The following is a 21,643-nucleotide window of genomic DNA, read 5'->3' as shown; positions in this document are numbered from 1 at the left end:
TCAGTTTCCTGTTCTTAGCTGAAAGAAGTGACACCCGGTGTGGTCTTCTGCTGCTGTATCCCATCAGCTTCAAGGTTCCATGTGTTGTGCGTTCAGAGATAGTATTCTGCACACCTTGGTTGTAACGAGAGGTTATTTTAGTTATGGCGCTTTTCCACTGCATGGAACTGAACGGTTCGGCTCGCTTTTGTGCTTTTACACTGCTGGTACCGCATGGTATGGTGTAGGAACTGTTCAGTACGGTACGGCGGCGCTTTTCCACTGCATGGAACCGAACGGTACGGCTCTCAAAAACAGTACCTACTCGATTGTGGTTCCAAGAGGTACCATACCCGGTACCATATCCCACAATCCTTTGCATGCAGTCACTACTAGCCACTGATTGGTCAGAGAATATCACCCACTTAACTTTAGTACTACTTTAGTGGAAAAGCAAACCATACCGTACCGAACCGTTCCAACACCGTACCATGCGGTACCAGCAGTGGAAAAGCAAACCGGGCCAAGCAGGTCCGAGTAGAGCCGAGCTGGTACTTGCAGTGGAAAAGTGCCATAAGTGTTGCCTTTCTCTCATCTCTAACCAGTCTGCCCATTCTCATCTGACATCAACAAGGCATTTTCCTCCACACAACTTCCACTCACTGGATATTTTCTCTTTTTTGGACCATTCTCTGTAAACCCGAGAGATGGTTGTGCATGAAAGTTCAGTTTTTGAAATACTCAGACCAGCCCGTCTGTCACCAAAATCCATGCCACATTCAAAGTCACTTAAATCCCCTTTCTTCCCCATTCTGATGCTCGGTTTGAACTTCAACAAGTCGTCTTTACCACATCTAGATGCCTAAATGCATTGAGTTGCTGCCATGTGATTGGCTGATTAGCAATTTGTGTTGCCAAGCAATTGAACAGGTTTACCTAATAAAGTGGACGGTGAGTGTATGTCAGTGCTATTTAAATGTGTTATGGTAATAATAAAGTGTGGGTGATGGGGGACATTAGCGTGTAAGCTCCTATGGTGGTGAGACTGATGTGAATGGCTCAGAGTCCTCTGTACAGCACTATGGTATATGTCAGAGTTACAGTATGTACATGTATAATAATAGTGTGTGGCTGTGGGAGGGGACATTAGAGTGTAAGCTCCTCTGGTGCTGATATGACTTGCGTTCTCACAACACTACAGAATACATCAGACCCAAATAAATGTATATTAATAAGGGTCCTTTCACGCGGTGCGGTCCGTTCTCTGCTCAGCAGGGGGTCAATCCGTGGATTCCCGCAGAGAAGGCGGATGACAGCTCCGTCTCCGCTCTGTGTGCAGAGACAGAGCTGTCAGATTCCCGCTGTCTTCTATGGGGAGATGGAATGAGAGCGGACCGCCTATCCATTCTCATCCGATCCAATCCACCAGATGGATGGAAAATAGGGATTCATCCGTCCAGGTTTCACGGACAGGATCGGAATCGGACAGCAGCGGGTGTCAGAGGACATGTCTCCGCTGACACCAGCTGCCCCATAGAGATGCATGGAGCATCCGATCCGGTCCACCTGAAAAACTGACAGGCGGATCGGATTGCCCGTGTGAAAGGCCCTAACCATGTGTGTGACTGTGATAGGACATTAGAGTGCAAGCTCTTCTGGTGCAGAGACTGATGTGACTGGCTTGGTCTTCTCTGTACAGCACTGTGGTATCAGAGCTATATAAATGTATAATAATAATAGTGTGAGGCTGTGGAGGCTTGTTAGAATATAAGCTCCTCTGTTGCAGAGAGAGATGTGACTGGTCCAGCATTCTCTGTACAGCACTGCGGTATATGTCAGAGCTATATAAATAATAATAGAGTGTGGGGGTGGGTCATTAGAGTGTAAGCTCTGTGTATATATGTATATTCTGAGCTCCTCCAGTAATGGAAGGTTTCCATGCGCTGTGGTTGATGCTGACACCTCTGCTGCTGCCTCCAGGTTTGGCATCGTTCCTGTTGGGCCATTGGATGACCACTAATGATGCAATTCCTGTGCATGTGCTGAGATGTTTACCGCACAGCACATCCTCCACGGGCAATGTACACATAATAAAAACATACTAGAGGAGAGAGGGAGAATTTCTTTTTTTTTTTCGGGAGATTTTGCATGTCTCTTCTGCCAATCTACTCCATCTCCTAGCAATTATGTTTTTTTTTTTTTATTTTAAACGATTTAGTTCTGCTTTATATGAGATTTTAGGAAATGGGCTTTTATCTATTTGAATGTTACAAATGGAGGAAATGCAGACAATAGTTATTTTCATATCCAGGTTGAGATTGTAACAATAGCCTTTGTTTTATGTATTCACCACTTAATGTTCGTCAAACTTATAAAAACATCCTGGATTGAAGTGGTTCAAAGACGCTTGGTAACTTTTTTTTTTTTTTAAAGCCGCATTTAAAAATTCCCCTATGTGATATTATTACTTTTTTTTGTGACCAGGCTGTCTGTTCTCTTTAACCGCTTGAGTACCAGTCTGTAATACCCCTTTATTCCCAGGCCATGTGTCAGTTTTCAGTGTTGTGATTGCAGCACTGTACCCAAATGAATTTTATCCGCTTTAAGACCGGGAAGGATTTGTCCCCTTAATGACCAGGCCATATTTTGCGATTCGGCACTGCGTTACTTTAGCGGACAATTGCGCAGTCGTGCGACGCTGTACCTAAATAAAATTGATGTCCTTTTTTTCCCACAAATAGAGCTTTCTTTTGGTGGTATTTGATCACCTGTGCGATTTTTTTTTTTTTTTTTTCTTTTTTTTTTTCTTTTTTGTGCTATAAACAAAAAAAAGAGCGACAATTCTGAAAAAAAAAAATATATTTTTCACATTCTGCTTTATAACATTCCCAAAAAAAAAAAATGTAAAAATCAAAATTTAACATTTTACGCCAATTTGTTTTCTGCTACATATTTTTGGTAAAAAAAATCATAATAAGCCTATTTTGATTGGTTTGCGCAAAAGTTATTGCGTTTACTAACTACGGGAAAGATTTATGTCATTTTTTATTATTTACTAGTAATGGCGGCAATCTGTAATTTTTTTTTTTTTTTTTTTTTTGTGGGACTGCGACATTGCGGCAGACAGATCGGACCCCTAACTGACATTTTTGACACTTTTGGGGGGACCAGTGACATTGCTACAGTAATCCATGCTAAAAATATGCACTGTTACTGTAATAATGACACTGGCAGGGAAGGGGTTAACACAAAAAGGGATCAAGGGGTTAAATGTGTACCTAGGGGCGTGTTTTTAACTGTATGGGGGCGGGGTTTGTGAAATGACCATGGAGACATGTGATCCTATATAGAAGGCTCACAGGCACTCTGTGATCATGGCAGAGAGAAGAACGGTCGGCTGTGTTTACAACAGCTGACCGTTCTTCTCTCTCAGCGGGGAATGATTGCGGGTGTCAGGCGGCAATCGGAGCCACCTGCCCCGTGCATCAGAGTCCCCGCTGACGAGTGGGGGTGGGAGTGTGCTCGCCCCCTAGCTGAAGGCGCGTGACTGACGTATACCTACGTTGGTTCGCGCATGAGGAGTATACCTGCGGCGGGCGGTCGGGAAGCAGATTTTTTTTTTTTTTTCAGACAGATAGAGCTTTCGTTTGGTGGCATTTACTAACCACTGGGTTACTATAAAAAGGTAAAAAAGACCAAAAAAGTAAAAAAATAAATAAAATAATAATAATCTGGTTCCCTTACTTTCTAAAATAAAATGCCAGAATAGTACGAAAACCTCTGAAATGGAAGCTGCATACACAGCCCCGCACCCATCATGGATGCCATATTGGAAAACAGCAGGTGTGTCCCAGTAGGCATCAGTAGGAATGCACGGAACATCTGTGCATCTTCGGGGGGGTAAACGCGGCCCTCCACAGACATAGAGTATAGTATGCCCTGTGTGAACAAGGCCTATTATGAAAAATCAATGTTTTCTACATTTGTCTGAAAGGCGTTTTTGCTTTTTCTTGTCCTTTTAGGTGTATAATTATAGAAAAGTTTTTGCAAGGCTTTCAAAGTAGATGTAAACATTAACCAAATTACTTTGTTCAGAGTTGTGCGACTTTTCATGTGACTTTGGACACCTAATGTCACATGACAAGTCGTAGCCCCATTGTTTTCAATGGCACTCGTTCGGATCTATGTGACTTTGAAAAGGTTCCTGCACTACTTTGATGCAACTTGGGTGCCAGATAGTGTAAAGTCGCATCGAAGTTGCACTGGAAATCACACAAATGTGAAGCGAGGCTTCATTTGGGAAAACTGTGTGTATCAGAAACCATTGCCTAAAATTACAGAGGAGGTCTTGCACTAGAATTATTGCTCTCGCTCTAACGTTCGCAGCCATACCTCACATGTGTGATTTGAATGCTGTTTACATATGCGGGTGCGACCTACGTATGCGTTCACTTCTGTGTGTGAGCATGCAGTGGGCGCATTAAAAAAATTTTTTTTTTTTTTTTTTTATTTATACTCTTTCTTTTTTTTTTTTGATCACTTTTTTTCCTATTACAAGGAATGTAAACATCCCCTGTATTAGGAATAGGACATGATCGCTCCTGTTTTTTGGAGAGATCTGGGGTCTATAAGTCCCCACATCTCTCAGCTGGAAAGCCTGGGATCAAAAAGTTTTTGTTTTTTTTTTTTTTTTCTATCTCAGGCTTTCCGGCTAAAAAAACGACTCTGTGTACATCTGCCGGCACATGACATCATTTGTGGTCTCTGAGGATCATAGAGAGGGCCAGCGACCATCTAGTCCACAGTCAGCTCTACGGTAAACACCTGCCGCCAGCCAATGTTTTTCCCTGGCTCCCTGATCGCACAGGCAAGCTGGAAGACGCACCGTGGTGGGGGAGGAGACATTAGGGATCTAATAGACAGGTCCTGTCACCTGCCCATAACTATCATTTAGGGGGATTGTTTAAGTGATTGTAAAGGGAAACGTTTATATGTTGGATCTGTTTGACACACTTTGTCCTGCTTTATTCTGGTGTATCCCTCTTGGCTGACAATTATTTTACTTACACAGTTGAAGAAGGAGCCGCTGATAAGCCTCTGGTGAAAATGGCTGGCTTCCTGGATAATTTCCGTTGGCCGCAATGCGAATGCATCGACTGGGGGGAGAAGAGGAACACTATAGCCTCTGTTGTAGCCGGTGTTTTGGTAAGTGATGTCTTTATTTTACATGTCTCAGAGCTGTTACTGTACATAAGGGGGCGCTCTCTGTTCTTGTACTGTACTTAGGAATGGGGAGGGCCCAGTAAAGGCACCATGGATGCCATCATGATCTTGGAATCCCTTCCTAGAGCATTAGGCAGATAAGGCTTTTTGCTTGCCTTTATCCAGCCCTTGGGACAATATTTCTCACACTAATATGAGGCACTATTCCTCCCACTGACACCAAAGATCTGGTAATATTCCTCCCACTGACACCAAAGATCTGGTAATATTCCTCCCACTGACACCAAAGATCTGGTAATATTCCACCCACTGACACCAAAGATCTGGTAATATTCCACCCACTGACACCAATGGTGAGGAACTATTGTTCTCACTGATACAATCGATGGGGCACTATTCTTTTAACTGATCCCATTTTCCACTCCCACGAGCCAGAGTCTGGCCCCCCCTAAAGTTTAAACGGCATTAAACAGGCCCTTTCTTTGGAAAGTTTAGATACCCCTAGCTTAGAGGAATGGGAGAGTGGATTTGGCAATATATGTTCTAAAGGCACAGCTGTCCTTTTACCCCCTCCTGCCTGAGCGCTGAGAGCACCTACTGTACATAAGGGGGGGGGGGGGCCTCTCTGTTCTTGTACTGTACTTGGGAGAGGGGTGGGCCCAGTCAAGGTACCAGGGATGCCACCCTGATCCTGGAATCCCTTCCTAGAAAGTTAGACTTAGGCCAAGTATGCAGAGCTATTTACTGTAGGAGGTCTTGCTTTTATTTTGCTTTCCCCTAACCCCCTGGGGACAAAGTGCAGTATGCATGTCTTTCTATAGGGTCTCCAAGTTGAGCTAGTGTGGTCATCAGCTCGCCCCTCTACTCCCACCACTGTCCAACAATGCAGTAAGCAAGGAGACAAATAACCTAATAGTCTTGAATAGCAGCGCTTGTCTCCAGCTCCATGTGCTTACCCAAGACAAGGGGTCGTTAGTGTAGGTAAGCTTAGAGCAGTGGTCTCCAAACTGCGGGCAAGATCTGGCCCTTTGCTTGCTTTTATCTGGTCCTTGGGACACTTTCTCCCACTGATATGAGGCACTATTCCTCCCACTGACATCAAAGATGTGGTAATATTCATCTGACTGACACCAGTGATGAGGAACTATTCCTCCCACTGACACCATCAATGGGGCACTATTCTTTTCTCTGATCTCATTTTCCAATCCCACTAGCCATAGTCTAGCCCTTTCTTTGGAAGGTTTGTAAACCCCTGACTTAGAGGGATGGGAGAATGGATTTAGCAATAAATGTTTTAAAGGCACAGCTGTCCTTTTAACCCCTTCCCGCCTTCCTCAGCGTTCTTGGAACACCCAGGAGGTAGAATTGGACTGGCGATCATGTGACCGCTGTCATAGTAGTCCCATGATCAGAAACTGGTCCTGCTTAGTACTAATCTGTAACCTGGACCAAGAGTGGTATGCAGCACCTTGATCTTTGTGCTTAGAGTGCATAGTGAGCGTACTCTCAGGGCACATGCATCGCTGAACGGTCGATGTTGATGTGCAGCGTGTGACCATTAAAACCCACCCTTTTGCTGCCGCACACATGTGGGTCAGTCGTAAAGGGAATAAAGTATCTAAAGGAAACAGCTATTTATTATTTGCTTCCTTTTGTTCAATTTACCATTGAAATGTTTTTGTTATATCCGTGCAATAAAAAAATATTATTATACAGGATTTATATAGCGCCAACAGTCTGCGCAGCGCTTTACAATATAAAGTACAGATACGATACAGTTCAATACAGAAGGATTAGGAAATAATACATTATTCTGAATGTGCACACGGAAAGTACTGCCTTGGACCTCCCGCCTCTGATGTGTCATCGATACAGCTGACACCTGAAACGCATCAGAGTCAGGCGGTCCCAGATGGTGCTTCCAGTGTGCACATAAGCTTTCTTCTTTATTAAAATGCTGAGATCCCTAGTGTGCTGTCGGTCTTTGTGATTGGGCCTTCTATGGGGAGTGTGGATGAGCTCCATCCTTACTGCACTTGCTCTATTTGAACACCGGCATGCTATGTCAGCTGTGATATATATTTTTTTATTATTCCCCTCCCCTATCTTGGATGTTACCTAAATACGTTTTGTTTCAGTTTTTTTCAGGCTGGTGGATTATGATAGATGCAGCAGTGGTGTACCCTACACAGGATGTCCTGAACCATGCTTTTCACACCTGTGGTGTATTCTCTACAGTGGCATTTTTTATGTAAGTTGAGTTTCTGCAGAATGCTGTACACCATATTGGCCTGTATTTCATACGGTAAAGTCTAAGAAACCCAAAACAGGCATTCATTCTGGTTGTACTGACAGATGGAGCCATGCAAGGTCAGGATGCTCCCTGAATTATTCCACAGTCTGATCAAGTAATGTTCCTAGGGGTGAGCTCAGGCATGTTCGGATCCTAGTCTAAACCTACCTGATCGACTCTGCCAGGAAGCTGTATAAGGCAGTGGTCTCCAAACTGCAGTCCTTTGCTTGCCTTTATCCAGCCCTTGGGGCACTATTCCTTCCTGTGATCTGAGAATCTATTCTGCCAGCTGATATCAGTGGGACACAAACACCACTATTCCTCCCTATGATATCAACGATGGGGCACTATTTCTCCCCCCTAATACCAAATGTGGCATTGTTTACTCTCACTGATGCCTGGAATATTTTTACTCCTGATGGCCACAGTCCATCCCCTATGAAGTCTGAAGGACAATAAACTGACTCTTTTGGTTAGAAAGTTTGGAGACCCCTGTTATAAGGCCTCACATGCATACAGGGATTCTGTTTAAGCCTCTCTAAGAAAACAGAACTCTTGCTGCCTAAAAAATGCGGTAAAATCTGCCTATTGCACACACATTTAGGCACGTCTAGCTTTTGAGCATTAATGCATTCTTATGGCCAGTATATTAGTCTATTCTAGCCATTGGAATGCATTAATGGACATACACTTTACACATTTAGCATGCGTTTAGACATGTTTAGCGTTTTTTTGTTTCTAAGCTCTTCTCCCGAATGTACTTGTAATGTATTTTTTTTTTCCAGCCTGTAAACTCTCCTCTTCTAATACACCTGTAAACACCTATGTGTGCATGGACATGTAGGCTTACATACAGGTGCTTTTACAGGCTGAAAAAAAAACCCTGCCCTTTATAAGCTGTGCTTAAAAAGTAACTCCACTTTTGTTGAGAAAAAAACATTCCCCTCTGGGTGATCACTGTACATTGCACACTTTGTTGCAGATTCCTACCTTTTGTTATTCTGAAAAAAATCCCTGATTGTTTGCGTGTCTATGTTCAGAGTGAATCTAATGGCAGTGGTTTCATAATTATCAACTAGCTGCTGCACCTGCAGGGCTCCAATGAGGAAAATTGTAGGGTCTGCACCTCTTTAGATGCGATTTCCTATTGGTAGTATCTCACCCAAAATAGCATTTTTGTTGCAGGGGATGCCAAAAATCTGACTTGTATCTTAGTGCAGACTTCTGGGAAAATCAGTGAGCCAATCGCACAAGCGGGAAATGTTGTTTCTAGCGGGATAGCTCAGGTGGGTTCTGTCTATGATCTGAACACGCCTGATCTCATTCCTACTTAGAAACCTTTTATCCTTTTGGCAAGGACAGGACAATGTGGTAGTTGTCTAATGGAAACTTTATGAATATCCATGCCTGGCACAGGACCAATGAGCAGTAATTATATGGTCAATAGGAATCACAGGGTGGTGATCATTTCATCATCATTATTGTATGTTTGTACATAGTAGAACAGTTTGGAAGGGCTTGCCTTTCACCTTCTGGTTCCCCTGAACCCACCCCAAGACTGAGTATGTCTTTGATGTTTTTGACACTCTCCTGATGAAGCAGACTATATTTTACCTGTGAAACATGTAGATGTATTCTGGCTCCACTGACATACTGCAGCGATCATCATAAAATATACACCTTTATATGTGGAGATATATTGAATTCTTTACTGTGATATATAGGGGGAGATTTACTAAAACTGGTGCACAGAATCTGGCGCAGTTCTGCATAGAAACCAATCAGATTCTAAGTTTTGTTGTCAAAGCTTAATTGAACAAGTTGAAGTTAGAAGCTGATTGGTTACTCCGCACAGCTGCACCGGATTCTGTGTGCTCCAGTTTTAGTAAATCTCCCCCAATAGTGTCTGGAATAGATTTTTGCTATATGTATCATGGTGAAAAATGGCAAACCTAAAGTGATACCAAAGCCTTGTTTTTCTTTTTTAAAAATAACAAATATGTTATACTTACCTGCTCTGTGCAGTGGTTTTGCACAGAGCAGCCTGGATCCTTCTCTTCTTGAGTCCCTTGCCGGTGCTCCTGGCTCCTCCTTTCTGCCGGGTGCCCCCACAGCAAGCAGCTTGCTGCTCTTCTATTCTATTTAGTTTGTGTAATGCAGCGTAGAAATCATCTGCTGCAGTTTTCCTGGACCTACTTTGGTGCTTATGTAGACTTGTGTATTATCTCCGCAATTATCTGCTTTGGTATTTGTCGTCTTTTTTTTTTTCGAAAAATAAAAATGTAATAAAAGTCGTCAATTATAATAATAAAAAAAAAAAAACAGAGGAATGAAGCCCTAGAGAGAAACGACACCTAGGGCTTTGGAGATAGACAAGTGTACACTACAGATATGTGCTTAGTTCAGATTTCGTGACTGAGCTTTACAACCACTTTTAAAGCTAAAACTGGAAATAAAGGCAGCCATACTTACCCTACTTACTGCGGTTTAATGCTGGTGAGTTCCCTCACCTCCATCCTCTACCCAGCCTCTTCCAGGTGCTGATCTTTGGCTGTCTTGATTGGCCAGTGCGGGATGAAGTCACTTAACTGCATGTGTGGGAATCATTCATTCTGGCACTGTGCCAGAAATGTAAGTGGATTGCAAACAAGCAGGTAAGTGTATTTTATTGCGGAAGAGACTTTGCATTTCTCTTCTGCAATAAAAAGCCTGCCTGTTGACAAAAATTTAAAAATGACCTTTTTAGTTCAGTTAAGTTTTAGACGATTACTATATCTAAGGGGCTGTCAGAGGCTCTCATCAAGATAGCCCAACTATATCCACCCTTTCCATCTATCCTCTCCATTCATAGAAGCCATACTACAGCTTCTGTAAATGCAAAGTGATCTATAAATGGGGGATTGATAGGTCCGATCCCCTCTAGAGCCTGTTTTCAAGTTCATAGATTGGAAAGAAGTTCAGGTTTTGAAGAGTTTTGACATTTGACACAGTGATTTTTGCAGAGGGAGGGGGGGCTGACAATATAAGCCAGCCTTTTTCAACCAGGGTGCCTTTTGAGTTCTTCAGGGGCGCCATGTGAAAATACCTATAGATTGCCACAAATTGCCAGCAAGACAGCCTTTTTGTTACTCAAAGTCACAGGTTTTACTGTGCAGCATTATAACTTTGGTCACCATGTGGACCATCCACTGGCATTCTATAAGGATGGACATCAGGAACCTGTAGAGCATCCTTGTTTGCCCCTCTCTGTCAGTACTGGGGTCATGTTAGCAAGAAGGAGAGAAAGTGATTGAGAACATAAATGCTAGAATACTAGCCAGTGCCAGTGTGCAAAGGTGGAGGCATAAATCCCCTCTAATGTTGGGTGGGCCATATGTGTAGATGCTGCTGCGATATGTAAAACTATTCGTTTAGTTTTTTTACATTCTAGAATGGGATGCCTCAAGATTATGCAGAATTTTAAAGTGTGCCTTGACTAAAAATAGGTTGAGAAGCACTGGTATAAGCGATCCTTACATTTAGTAGCAGGTCCACTTTAAGTTGCGTGGAATGCTGTGTCACCTGTTGCACTCACCAGTGCTGTTTTCTGTGAAGAGGAGTGCTACATGTGCACTAATAAACTGTGTATTTAAAAGAAAACTGAAAGCTCCTTTAAGAAGCTAGAATGATTAGGGAGGGACTATTAGCAACTCTGCTACATTCCAAGAATTGTTTGCAGAACAGACCGACCTGTCAATTGCAAGATATCACAGCTGAATTGTTAAAGTCCACAGTGTCACATGTTTTGTACAGGAAATTCAAGGTCATTGGGGAAACAAAATGATCCCAGCAGGAGCTGTTAACACAGATTAAAACAGGGCTTGACAAATTTGTTTGGAATCTAGGAGCCAGCTAAAAAAGTTAGGAGCCAGTTTTTTTTTTTTTTAACAACAAAGCTTTATTTTCAAAAACGAAAATAACCGATCTTAAATTTTAAACAGTGCAGTAAGGTTGGGGCGATAGGAGATCCAGTGACCAAGAGTAACATATGCCACCTTAGGCCCCTTTCACACGGGCGCCTACGCTATACAGAATCCACATGCTCAGTGGGGATCTCTCTGCTGATCCCCGCTGAGCAGGCGGATGACAGGTCCTGTCCACTCTGCTATGCAGACACAGCCCATTCTCCTCTATGGGGCACTCAGATGGAAACGGACCGTCTGTTTCCATCCGATGCCATCCAATCCGATTCACTGGACGGATGGTAAAAAGAACCACCATCCGTCTGTTTTTGGCGGACAGGATCGGATGGCAGCGGCTTGCCACTCCATAGAGACTATAGGGTCCGATCAGGTCCGCCTGAAAAACTGACAGGCGGAACTGATCAGAAAGCCAGTGTGAAAGGGGCCATCGGCTGTGTGGCATGGCAGGGCAGAAAGATGATGAAAAATAATCCAATTTTTATTTTTCCATAAAAGATTCTTATTGTGAATAAGGTATTATAATGCAAAACATGACAGCTCTGTCTCTGCACTGTGTGCGGAGAGGGAGGTGTCAGAGCCCCTCTGCTCTCTATGGGGAATCGGATGAGAGCGGACCGCCTGTCCGCTCTCATCCGATCCCATCTGATCCGATCCCCAGGACGGATGGAAAATAGGGTTTCCATCTGTCAGGATTTCACGGACAGGATCGGATGCGGATGGCAGCGGGTGTCAGCGGACATGTCACCGCTGACATCAGCTGCTCCATAGGGCTGAATGGGGCATCCGATCAGATCCGCCTAAAAAACTGACAGGCGGATCTGATCAGAACGCCCGTGTGAAAGAGCCCTAACACTCTTATGCAGAAGTGCATAAATATGTAGAACACATTATCCTTGAACTTCCAGGAGAGAGCAGTGTAAAATGGAATTTAAAGCGGAGTTCCACCCAAAAGTGGAACTTCCGCTTTAGGGAGTCCTGACCCCCCGACATGCCACATTTGGCATGTCATTTTTTTGGGGGGGGAGCGGGTACCTAGTTTTGACAGGTACCCGCTCCCACTTCCGCTCGGAGCGCCGCAGCGCCCTGAGCGGAAGTTCTCCTCTCCCCCTCCCTCCCTGCAATCTTCTGGAACACGTCAGAGGTCCCAGAAGATTGCCGGCCAATCACGGCGCGCAGCGCAACTCGCGCATGCGCAGTGGGTACCCGGCTGTGAAGCCGCAAACTGTAACAGCCGGGTGCCCACAGCAGTGATGCCGGCGCCGAGGGAGAGGATCGAGGCTTCCGGCGGCCGCATCGCTGGACCGTTGGACAGGTGAGTAAATGGCTGGAACTCCGCTTTAAAAATAAAAATAAAATCAAATAATAACCACACTCCCTGCACACTTACCATTTAAGCAAAGGGCGCCAGATGAAGACTGCAAAAACTTCCGTCTCTCCACCTCTTGGGAAGGAGAAGGGCGGGTATTGAGAACAAGCAGTGGAAATTCCTTGCATTCCTAGTTACTGCTTGTTGTCATACTCCCGGCCACCACAAGAGGCCGCCAGTTCCCCATTGGCAGCATCTCAGTGAAAAAGGCCCAAAAGCCGGGGCCTCAATTTTCGGATGATGCGGTAGTTCGAGCGCTGGCTTCCCTGCCCTGTAAAAAAATAACAAATTGTAAAAAAAAAAAAAAATAATAATAATTAATTGAAAAAAATTGTAAAATAATTGTAAAAGTTTTTAACATAAAAAAAAAAAGAAGTTTTTTTTTTAAATGTAAAAAACAATTAAAAAAGGGCTAATTCACACAAGTTCCCTGTTATGGATGTGTCCGCTAATACTGATGTTAGTGTATTTTTAGTGAAAATATTGTCTTGATAAATTGAAGGGGGGGGGAGCTGCCAGGTACGGGCTCCGTCATTTCTAACAGCAGCCCTAATAAAGTAAGACGACTTTTACAAAAAGGAGCACTGCATGCTAATGTACTGAGGACACCGTAATCCATAGGAAGGTTTGTGGCAAAAGTCAGGAAACGTGAACTAAGAATGCTCATTCCTATTGTATTTACACAATATTTCTTTAGCTTGGAATCGAGCTTTAAAGTGATATGAAAGGCATTTTTTCAAATATGACAGATGTTATAATTAAAGTAGAACTATAGACAAAGCCTTTTTTTTTTTCATTTTTGGATAGCGTAAGGGAGGGTTATTACGCCTGTAAGATTTTTTTTTTTTCGCCATCTTTGCCCCATTACGGAGATTTCACTCCCTGTTCCATAGCCAAACAGGAAGTGAGAGGAAATCCCCGCAAATGAAGGGAATTCCTTGGGGACCCCTAGGTCACCAGAACTACGGTCCCCATTGGAAGATTTCCATGCTATTACTTTTTTGGGGGACAAAGTTGTGATTTTTCTTTTACTTTAAATTATAATAGTAAATAGGACCATCAGAGAGGATGAATCGCCTTAACGGGGGCACAGACAGCAATAAAATCTGACAGATGTTCTAACCCCTCTCCACTATATCCAAAGCTAAAAAAAAGTTTTGCTTTTAGTTATACTTTAACCTGCTCTGTGCAACAATATTGCAGAGTGTTTCCCCTACCAAGCTGCTGCAAGCAAAGCCAACAGAATACTGGCATGTATTAAAAAGAGGATTCACTCCAGAGAGAAAACGATAATTCTCCCACTCTACAAGACTCTGGTCCGGCCACATCTGGAGTATGCTGTCCAGTTCTTTGCTGGAACTGGAGAGAGTCCAAAGAAGGGTATCAAATCTAATAAAGGGAATGGAGGATCTCAGCTATGAGGAAAGACTACAAGCATTAAACTTTCTCACTCTGGAGAAGAGACGCTTGAGAGGGGATATGATATCAATGTACAAATATTGTACTGGTGACCCTAGCATAGGGAACAATGCTCAGTGAAAGGGAATACAAAAAGGACACGCGGCCATTCGCTAAAATTAGAAGAAAAGCGGTTTAACCTTAAACTGCATAAATGGTTCTCTACCGTCAGAGCGGTAAGGATGTGGAATTCTCTTCCACAAGCAGTGGTATCATCGAGGAGCATAGATAGTTTCAAAAAACTATTAGATGGGCACCTTAACAACCACAACATACAGGTGTATTCAAGGTACTATTGACATAAACACTTATCGCACACACTCATCATAGGTTGAACTGGATGGACTGGTGTCTTTTTGCAGCCTCACTAACGATGTAACTATGTACCAAAGAGTCCCCTGTCAGCACTGTTTGCGCCTTCTTCCATAGCAAGCAATGTGCTATAGGGGCACCCATATTGGCACACTCCAAAGTTGGGCTGTGTTTGTCCATTGATACACACAGCACCATTAAGCCACACCTCCACTCCCCCCTCACAGGAGCTTTAATGACCAGAGCAAGGATCCTATGGCTTCCGCTGCTGCCTTTGTCACCTGTAAGGCCAGGAAGTGAGAGAAGTGGCGCTGCAGATGGGACACCGCTGGACTCGGGTAAGTGTTTAGGGATGGAGGCGTACAATGGGTGTCCCCCACTGGCGCTGTCCACATCTTCTCTTCTGTGAAATCGAAATCCAATGAGAGAAAGGGGCGGGCAAAGAAAGTAAGGCTGGGGAGAAAAGGATGATCTCGGATGTTCTCCAGCCAGGAAATGAGGCTGCCTGTATCTGACTTGCTGCAGCTTTTATTACACACTGCGAGAAGCTGACAGTCTGCAGTGGAATCAGAGTAAGCAATTTTAGTACAGGAGAGGAGCCTGTGCAAATGTGCAAGACTGAAAGTAAGGTCAGAGTTCGGCTTTAGGAATCTCCAATGTTGCTCAAAGCCACTAGCCAGATACATTTTTTTTCTCAGATCTCTACCATCGGAACATCTCCCTTTATGTTTGTTTGTTCTGGTTACTGCAGATGTAACTATCTGATTCATAGAAGAAATATGTTGATGCCCAAGGCAACAGCAATGTATGCCATCATTTTAATATCATGTTTGACATTCTATCCCTGCAGGATAAACGCAGTGTCTAATGCACAGGTACGAGGAGACAGCTACAGTGATGGCTGCTTGGGAAGGGCTGGTCAGTATTTTTATGTTTGTGTTGTTTGTAGAATAATTTGCATCTAAACCCAAAATTGTCATATATTCCAGTTTACCAGTCCTCAGAGGTGGTGGCTGCATTTGGTTTCTTTATTTTTTTTCAAGCTTTCTTTCTTTTTTTTCACCTGGTGATCCTGACAATAAGGCTCCATGTACACGGGACGCTGGAAATGGCCGTTTAGGAGCAGTTGGGCGTTTTTTTCAGAAGCCCCTGAACCCATCTACATTTTATCTTATCTGTCCATGTACACCAGGTCGTTTACAGTCATTTGCAGGCAGTTGCGTTCAGGGACTGTTTTTAGAACGCAATTATTTGCGTTCGAACGTGTGTTTCCCGGCGTTTCAAACGCACGAACGCGATGACCGTTCGTGTTTTTCCATTTTAAAGGGGAATAATTTTTTTGACCTCTAGGAACGGTTCTAAACGCAAACGCCCGCAAACACCCGCTAAACACGGGTACAAACGCGACCGAACGGACGTTTCAAACGTTTCAAACGTCCTAAAAATTCCAGCATTCAAAGGGACTTTTAACAACGTCCCGTGTACATGGAGCCTAACACACTCCCTGTCCTAGGAATACAATGCTTTTTAACTGTACTGTATCAGGAGAGCATAAACAGGGCAGGACTACTGGAAACTCAAATATATAACTGCTCAGTTACACTTATATGTAGGGTAATTTATTTTTGGCATCCATCCCAAATTGATTGCAAAAAACCTGGAAAAAATCCTAGAAAAAGATTTTCCTAGAAAAACGGGCGAGAGGGGATGTTTAAGATGCCTTGTTAATAGGTTTTCATAGAAAATTTACAAAGATGTATGTAGCAAAAGATATATGTAAAAAAACAAAAACTATTGCATAATTACAAAAAGGCACTTGCATGTACAATTATTATAAAAAGTCACATCAATTTCTAAAAAAAACCTTCAGTACATAGTCAAACATGGACATGAAAAGGTGGATATCACAAAACATATGGGTGATAGCATGCAGTGACAAGGTGTCGGACCCCCGAACCCCAACGCGTTTCAACTTTACTAAAGTCTCCCCCAGGGGGTGTATTGGTCCGCAGCTCCCTCAGCACATATCTGTATATACAGTACATAGAACAAATGAGTAATCTATATCATACAAACAATGTATCTGTAATACCAATGCAGATGGATGCAGAACTTACATGGATATGTGGTCCACCCACATCTACATCATGGATCCACCAATTATATACTGTAAGGTTGTGTTTCTTTTCTTTCTTTGTTGTCAGTTTGAAATAGGAAAGCAGAGGGACTGGCAGGATCACCAGGTATTTCACACAAACAGAGCAATAGAAAGAGTTTACTTTTTTTTTTAAATTTTTTTTATAAATAACTTTTATTTAAGACAAAATAATATGTCATCATGAACATATCCATGGATGCAAATGTGTAGAAACATATACAGGTAGACTTATACAAAATGCAAGAGTACAGGATATAAGACAGCTTGGCTATAAAACAATCCCGTTCAGGAAATAAAGGCAGCGCAATGGGCAAACTTATTGATCATTGTGAATAGGGGCCCAGTCAGGTAAAGCAAAAGCAAGACGTCCTGAAGAAGCGTGCTGCGTCACGCGAAACGCGTCGACGTCACACACCACTACGCCCGCGGACTCCACCCTCCACCCTATCGAAAACTTTGACCGTGTGCTCGATGCCCAGGCCCTGATTGGTAGACGGATAAGCTCCTACGCTCTCTGGCGGACACTAAGGCTTGCCCTCCCCAACGGACTCACCATGGCCGGACATACAATCGGACTGATTTCTGACGGACAGCACTAAGCGGACATGACACGGACTCAGACCATCCATACGGTCAGTAAACGGCTCTGTTCCTGTGACTACTTATTTGCTTATATGCCTGTCCTGCTGATATCTATAGAGATGGAAGGCTGACTGAACGGTCGGAGACATACCAAGTGTGTTTAGTAGCAAGCATACTCTATATACCGGACTGCAATATCTACAGACCAGAGGACATTCAGCTACAGAGCGCTCTGACTGCTCAGACACATACACTGGTTGAACATTAGACCGGGTATGCAAATCAATGTCTAAAGTCATATGTTTGTCTGCCTGCTTCGCTTGCTTATCTGTCCGTTTAAGTCATATGTCCGTGCCGCTCTATACGGTGTCTACTGCTGTGTTATGTGTTTAAAGATTCACCTGGAAAGTGCAGCAATTTAATACATGTCCATTTGCCAGAAGGGGATGTGGTAGAGCCATCAATTACCCTTGCATACCATGTGGGTGTGAGGATCCTGCACCGAACGGTCATACACGGAGACTTTTGATTACCACCAACAAGAACTCTTATATCAAGATTTTTACAGATATTCCCAACTGGATGTCTCTACTGGGGGTGGCTCTCTCCATACATGTTATGTTCACACTCCAAGAGCGCTACAATTAATTTCATTTTTATTATGAACATTTTTTTGAATATTTTTTGAATTTTCAAGTGATCGCTGGATTTTTTCAATGTTCAATTGGGGTGGTGGGTGGAGCCTGTAGCGTAGTGGTGCCATTTTTTCACTAGACAGGACCTTTTGCAGTGTTCATCTTTATGCTGATAGGTAATTTTCCTATTACATTCTGTGCAATGCTGATGCTGTTGTTTACAATTTTATTCCATATATTTTTTCATTCAATAAAGCTTTATGTGATAATTTACCTCACCTTTGTTGTAGCCATATTTTGCAACTGCTTTTCTTTACCCTCTTTTTTTCTTAAAGCAAAAGCAAACCTAGACAGGCAGGTATAACTAAAATGCTAGGTTGACTACAGGATAGCCCTGCTGGTCTGCATCGGAGGAGGGGGGACCCCGAAAACCTCCATCAAATCTCCTACAGAACAGAACCAGATACTTTTTAACACAAGTACATGGTATTCCAGGCACATATCAGGAATTTGAAATGTTGGGGTAACATATGTATTCTAAAACTGTGTGTAATGCTGTGATCTCTGTCTCACAGGAGCTCGGATCTGGCTCTTCATCGGCTTCATGATGATGTTTGGATCACTTATCGCCTCCATGTGGATCCTTTTTGGTGCCTATGTTACACAAAGTGAGTCCCCCTTTTCCATAGTTGGGTATAGCAACCAGTAAGACTGCATCTGTTAGAGCTGGCCACATAACGAAACCCACAATCCTTTTTTGCTGGGGAATTGTGGACCTTTACATTCATGACATAGAAATGTAGTATAACCAGTAGATTATGTTGAAAAAATATAAACATCCATGAAATATATATATATATATATATATATATATATATATCTATATATAATTTTTTTTTTTTTACTATGTGTAAATACAGAGCTTTTTTTCTCAGAGAATAGGTGCAGGAACTCCCCTCTTCTAAGTTACTTTGTGTCTCCTCCCCCTACCCACCTCCGAGCACTAACCCTTGGTTCCACCCCTTCCAACCTCGGAGCACTGAAACTTGGTTCCACCCCCTACCCAGCTTCCAGTACAGCCTCTTTTAGAGAATATAGAACCAAGTATAATTTTGTATTGGAATATATGCAATTAGGTTATGATAACAAGAAAAGCAATAGAATAGAACTCCCCCAGAAGCAGCCAAATGTCTCCCAGCAGCCAGCATCAATAGACTCTCTAGCAGCCAGCAACAGTAGACCCCTCCCTAAACAGTAGATCCCTTCTAGCAACAATTAACCCACCTGCAACAATAGATTGCCATGCAAAAATAGATCCCCTCCAGCAACAACAGATCTCCCAGCAGCCAGCATCAGTAGACCCTCCAGCACCCACTGGAGGTGCCGGAACTGCGTTCCCCCGCATTCCTGCTGAAAAAAAGCCCTGTGTAAATATATAAAAACATACAAGACTTTAAACGTCACATAAAAGAAATAGTCCTTCTGCCAATACAAAGACATAGAACTTTACTTTTGTATAAGATAGATGTAAATAAGCCACTTCATATATTTTGATATCATCTGAAAATTCTTCTTCAACAAAAGATGCAAAAGAAGGTTGTCTGTCTTATACCAAAGTGAACTTCTGTGTCTTTTTTTTTTTTTTTTTTTTTTTTTTTTTAGTAAAAAGCACTCCAAGCTATTTCTCTTAGCCCTGGCTCACACCAGTGCGGTTTTGAAATGGCACTACTTCAGTGCGATTTCAAAGCCACAGATCAGTGCGATTTGGATCTTTGATTTCATTGCAGCTTGCAACTTCGTTTAACAGAAGTCAATGTAAGTAGCAATGAAATCGCAAACCAATAGTGCAGGTAACATTTTTCAAAGTTGCTGTGACTTGAGTCACAATGGTTTGAACAGTCCCATGCCGGCAATGGGTTGCGACTAGTCTGAAAAATCGCAGTGGTGTGATCCAGGGCTTTTAGTGATTTTTCAAAGTTTTAGTTGTCTTAAAATATATTTGCATACAGTAAACAGTATAGATATACTGTATGTATGTAAATATATATATATATATATATATATACAGTGCCTTGTGAAAGTATTCGGCCCTCTTGAACTTTGCGACCTTTTGCCACATTTCAGGCTTCAAACCTAAAGATGTAAAACTGTAATTTTTTTTGAAGAATCAACAACAAGTGGGACACAATCATGAAAGAAATTTATTGGATATTTCAAACTTTTTTAACAAATAAAAAACTGAAAAATTGGGCGTGCAAAATTATTCAGCCCCCTTAAGTTAATACTTTGTAACGCCACCTTTTGCTGCAATTACAGCTGTAGGTTGCTTGGGGTATGTCTCTATCAGTTTTGCACATCGAGAGACTGAAATTTTTGCCCATTCCTCATTGCAAAACAGCTCGAACTCAGTGAGGTTGGATGGAGAGCGTTTGTGAACAGCAGTTTTCAGTTCTTTCCAAAGATTCTCGATTGGATTCAGGTCTGGACTTTGACTTGGCCATTCTAACACCTGGATATGTTTATTTGTGAACCATTCCATTGTAGATTTTGCTTTATGTATTGGATCATTGTCTTGTTGGAAGACAAATCTCCGTCTCAGTCTCAGGTCTTTTGCAGACTCCATCAGGTTTTCTTCCAGAATGGTCCTGTATTTGGCTCCTTCCATCTTCCCATCAATTTTAACCATCTTCCCTGTCCCTGGTGAAGAAAAGCAGGCCCAAACCATGATGCTGCCACCACCATGTTTGACAGTGGGGATGGTGTGTTCAGGGTGATGAGCTGTGTTGCTTTTACGCCAAACATAACGTTTTGCATTGTTGCCAAAAAGTTTGATTTTGGTTTCATCTGACCAGAGCACCTTCTTCCACATGTTTGGTGTGTCTCCCAGGTGGCTTGTGGCAAACTTTAAACGACACTTTTTATGGATATCTTTAAGAAATGTCTTTCTTCTTGCCACTCTTCCATAAAGGCCAGATTTGTGCAGTATACGACTGATTGTTGTCCTATGGACAGAGTCTCCCACCTCAGCTGTAGATCTCTGCAGTTCATCCAGAGTGATCATGGGCCTCTTGGCTGCATCACTGATCAGTCTTCTCCTTGTATGAGCTGAAAGTTTAGAGGGACGGCCAGGTCTTCGTAGATTTGCAGTGGTCTGATACTCCTTCCATTTGCATATTATCGCTTGCACAGTGCTCCTTGGGATGTTTAAAGCTTGGGAAATCTTTTTTGTATCCAAATCTGGCTTTAAACTTCTCCACAACAGTATCTCTGACCTGCCTGGTGTGTTCCTTGTTCTTCATGATGCTCTCTGCGTTTTAAACGGACCTCTGAGTCTATCACAGTGCAGGTGCATTTATACGGAGACTTGATTACACACAGGTGGATTCTATTTATCATCATTAGTCATTTAGGTCAACATTGGATCATTCAGAGATCCTCACTGAACTTCTGGAGAGAGTTTGCTGCACTGAAAGTAAAGGGGCTGAATCATTTTGCACGCCCAATTTTTCAGTTTTTTATTTAACAAAGTTTGAAATATCCAATAAATTTTGTTCCACTTCATGGTTGTGTCCCACTTGTTGTTGACTCTTCACAAAAAATTACAATTTTATATCTTTATGTTTGAAGCCGGAAATGTGGCAAGAGGTCGCAAAGTTCATGGGGGCCGAATACTTT

The 21,643-nt window shown here is 42.7% G+C and overlaps 1 protein-coding gene across 2 annotated transcripts in view; it reads left to right on the top strand.

The window, feature by feature from the left end:
- TMEM50B (transmembrane protein 50B) overlaps positions 1 to 21,643 on the top strand; it is a 44,462-nt gene that overhangs the window by 10,459 nt on the left and 12,360 nt on the right. For both annotated transcript variants that reach the window (XM_082248382.1, XM_082248383.1), the window contains exons 2-5: positions 5,051 to 5,184; positions 7,341 to 7,453; positions 15,444 to 15,511; positions 18,544 to 18,636. In XM_082248382.1, the coding sequence (XP_082104508.1) occupies positions 5,086 to 5,184; positions 7,341 to 7,453; positions 15,444 to 15,511; positions 18,544 to 18,636 (373 nt within the window). In that variant the 5' untranslated portion in view covers positions 5,051 to 5,085. The remainder of the gene's footprint in view (positions 1 to 5,050; positions 5,185 to 7,340; positions 7,454 to 15,443; positions 15,512 to 18,543; positions 18,637 to 21,643) is intronic.

This window comes from Pelophylax lessonae (genome assembly GCF_965119305.1).
Source record: "Pelophylax lessonae genome assembly, chromosome: 2".
Lineage (NCBI taxonomy): Eukaryota > Metazoa > Chordata > Amphibia > Anura > Ranidae > Pelophylax > Pelophylax lessonae.
Note: the sequence above shows the minus strand (reverse complement) of the source record. Positions and strands in the feature narration are given on the sequence as shown.